A 3847-nucleotide genomic window follows, 5' to 3' on the forward strand; every position below is an offset into this window, starting at 1 on the left:
GGGATGGATTTCCTGGGGGCGGGAGGACGATGTCAAGTGATGAAGGTTGGTGTCGTCAATCCTCTTTGACCTTTCACCCCTGCCCCTACCTGTCTGTCCTCTGTCCCCCCTGCCCCTACCTGCCTGTCCTCTGTCCCCCCCTGCCCCTACCTGCCTGTCCTCTGTCCCCCCTGCCCCTACCTGCCTGTCCCCCCTGCCCCTACCTGCCTGTCCCCTGTCCCCCCTGCCCCCTACCTGTCTGTCCCCCCTGCCCCTACCTGCCTGTCCCCTGTCCCCCCTGCCCCCTACCTGTCTGTCCCCTGTCCCCCCTGCCCCCTACCTGCCTGTCCCCTGTCCCCCCTGCCCCCTACCTGCCTGTCCCCTGTCCCCCCTGCCCCCTACCTGTCTGTCCTCTGTCCCCCCTGCCCCTACCTGCCTGTCCCCCCTGCCCCCTACCTGCCTGTCCCCTGTCCCCCCCTGCCCCCTACCTGTCTGTCCTCTGTCCCCCCTGCCCCCTACCTGCCTGTCCTCTGTCCCCCCTGCCCCCTACCTGCCTGTCCCCTGTCCCCCCTGCCCCTACCTGTCTGTCCCTTCTGCCCCTACCTGTCTGTCCTCTGTCCCCCCTGCCCCCTACCTGCCTGTCCCCTGTCCCCCCTGCCCCTACCTGTCTGTCCCTTCTGCCCCTACCTGTCTGTCCTCTGTCCCCCCTGCCCCCTACCTGTCTGTCCCCCCTGCCCCTAACTGCCCCTACCTGCCTGTCCCCTGTCCCCCCTGTCCCCTACCTGTCTGTCCCCTGTCCCCCCTGCCCCCTACCTGCCTGTCCCCTGTCCCCCCTGTCCCCTACCTGCCTGTCCTCTGTCCCCCCCTGCCCCTACCTGCCTGTCCCCTACCCCCCCTGCCCCTACCTGTCTGTCCCCTGTCCCCCCTGCCCCCTACCTGCCTGTCCTCTGTCCCCCCTGTCCCCTACCTGCCTGTCCCCTGTCCCCCCTGCCCCTACCTGCCTGTCCCCTACCCCCCCTGCCCCTACCTGTCTGTCCCCTGTCCCCCCCTGCCCCTACCTGCCTGTCCCCCCTGCCCCTACCTGCCTGTCCCCTGTCCCCCCTGCCCCTAACTGCCCCTACCTGTCTGTCCCCTGTCCCCCCTGCCCCCTACCTGCCTGTCCTCTCAGACGCTGAGCTCGGAGCTGGCGGTCGCCCGCGACGACACCAAGCAGACCCAGAACGACGTGCTGCACGGCGAGAACGTGAAGGCGGGCCGCGACAAGTACAAGACGCTGCGGCAGATCCGCCTGGGCAACACCAAGCAGCGCGTCGACGAGTTCGAGTCCATGTGAGGCTCCGCCCCCCCCGGCCGACTCGCTCCGGTGACCCCCCGACCCCTTCCGTAGAGAGCCTTCTACAGTATCCTGCCGCCACACACACCTTTGCCAAAGCTCGAACCCTTGTGCCCCCAGACGGCGTCAGGGAAGGCCCAGAGCAGAGCAAGCAACACATCGTTAAAACAAGACGCAAGACGACCAAACTGGGATTGATTGTAATTTTTTTTTAACCAAACTCGGCCAATTGGATTTTTTTTTTCTCGTAAGCCTGAATGAAAGCTCTAGTACTACCTGCTTGTGACCAGTTTAAAGTATTGCTGTCTGTCCTTTTGTTTTTCTGTTCCTTGCTATTCTGACATGTTATTGGAGTCCTCGTCGTCTGTTACCATCGTCGACGCCACCTAAAATGCAACTGAACATTTCACATGTAGCTCGCCTAGAACCTGAACGCTTCACATGTACTGTAGCTCTCCTAGAACCTGAACATTTCACATGTAGCTCGCCTAGAACCTGAACGCTTCACATGTACTGTAGCTCTCCTAGAACCTGAACATTTCACATGTAGCTCGCCTAGAACCTGAACGCTTCACATGTAGCTCGCCTAGAACCTGAACGCTTCACATGTACTGTAGCTCTCCTGGAACCTGAACATTTCACATATTGAGCTCTCCTAGAACCTGAACGCTTCACATGTAGCTCTCCTAGAACCTGAACATTTCACATTCTGAGCTCTCCTAGAACCTGAACATTTCACATTCTGAGCTCTCCTAGAACCTGAACATTTCACATACTGAGCGCTCCTAGAACCTGAACATTTCACATACCGAGCTCTCCTAGAACCTGAACATTTCACACACCGAGCACTCCTAGAACCTGAACATTTCACATACCGAGCTTTCCTAGAACCTGAACATTTCACATGTAGCTCTCCTAGAACCTGAACATTTCACATTCTGAGCTCTCCTAGAACCTGAACATTTCACATATTGAGCTCTCCTAGAACCTGAACATTTCACATGTAGCTCTCCTAGAACCTGAACATTTCACATGTAGCTCTCCTAGAACCTGAACATTTCACATGTAGCTCTCCTAGAACCTGAACATTTCACATACAGCACTCCTAGAACCTGAACATTTCACATACTGAGCTCTCCTAGAACCTGAACATTTCACATTCTGAGCTCTCCTAGAACCTGAACATTTCACACACCGAGCTCTCCTAGAACCTGAACATTTCACATACCGAGCTCTCTTAGAACCTGAACATTTCACATGTAGCTCTCCTAGAACCTGAACATTTCACATTCTGAGCTCTCCTAGAACCTGAACATTTCACATATTGAGCTCTCCTAGAACCTGAACATTTCACATTTAGCTCTCCTAGAACCTGAACATTTCACATGTAGCTCTCCTAGAACCTGAACATTTCACATGTAGCTCACCTAGAACCTGAACATTTCACATACCGAGCTCTCTTAGAACCTGAACATTTCACATGTAGCTCTCCTAGAACCTGAACATTTCACATTCTGAGCTCTCCTAGAACCTGAACATTTCACATTCTGAGCTCTCCTAGAACCTGAACATGTCACATACCGAGCTCTCCTAGAACCTGAACATGTCACATACCGAGCTCTCCTAGAACCTGAACATTTCACATACCGAGCTCTCTTAGAACCTGAACATTTCACATGTAGCTCTCCTAGAACCTGAACATTTCACATTCTGAGCTCTCCTAGAACCTGAACATTTCACATTCTGAGCTCTCCTAGAACCTGAACATGTCACATACCGAGCTCTCCTAGAACCTGAACATGTCACATACCGAGCTCTCCTAGAACCTGAACATTTCACATGTAGCACCCGTAGAACGTGAGAGTTGGAGCAGATGGGCAGGGAGGGGCGGACGGTGTCCAGGTTGCAGGATCGTGTGTCATGATGATGTATTTAAACACACGAGGAGATAAGCTAGCGCCCTTCAGCTGATCTGAGTATTATGAGGATAAAGTGTGTGTGTGTGTGTGTGTGTGTGTGCGCGCGCGTGTGTGAGAGAGAGGAGAGAGGAGAGGGAGTGTTTGATGTCCAGTCACCATAGATGGTTTTCTCTGTCTGCCAGCTCACAAAGGCGCCACATAGGACGGACAGACAGACCGACATGCTGCCAGTCTGTCTGTCTGTCCATCGGTTTGTTTGCAGGTGTGTGTGTGTGTGTATCTGCAGGTGTGTGTGTGTGTGTGTGTGGACGCCTTTCTGGCTGGGAGAGCATATGAAAACGTCAGTCCTCGTCGAGGGACGGATCTCTACCTCAGTACCGGTGACTGACCAATCAAACGCCTGCCGTTACTCCCCGCCCTCCCCCGGCAGCTGTGATTGGAGCAGCTGAGTGACTGACAGCCTTCAGCGTTCCATTCAGGACAGAACAGTGCTTCGCGGGTGAAGATTTTAAAAGGGCGCGGCGTTGACGTGAAACATTTCTCGGTGGCGGTTACGAACCGGAAGCTAGTCGAGATGTATATTACAACACCATTGTTTTGTGTGTAGCTACTTTTA

General features: G+C 54.7%; 1 protein-coding gene across 1 annotated transcript in view; it reads left to right on the forward strand.

Annotated features, from left to right (window-relative positions):
* Window positions 1-1623, forward strand: part of LOC311327450 (radixin-like) — a 23612-nt gene extending 21989 nt beyond the window's left edge. Inside the window, exon 15 of the mRNA XM_084460484.1 lies at window positions 1148-1623. Coding sequence (XP_084316610.1) covers window positions 1148-1312 — 165 coding nt within the window. The 3' untranslated portion in view covers window positions 1313-1623. The remainder of the gene's footprint in view (window positions 1-1147) is intronic.
* Window positions 1624-3847: the final 2224 nt, after the last annotated feature.

This window comes from Borostomias antarcticus (genome assembly GCF_949987555.1).
Source record: "Borostomias antarcticus genome assembly, chromosome: 32".
Taxonomy (NCBI): domain Eukaryota; kingdom Metazoa; phylum Chordata; class Actinopteri; order Stomiiformes; family Stomiidae; genus Borostomias; species Borostomias antarcticus.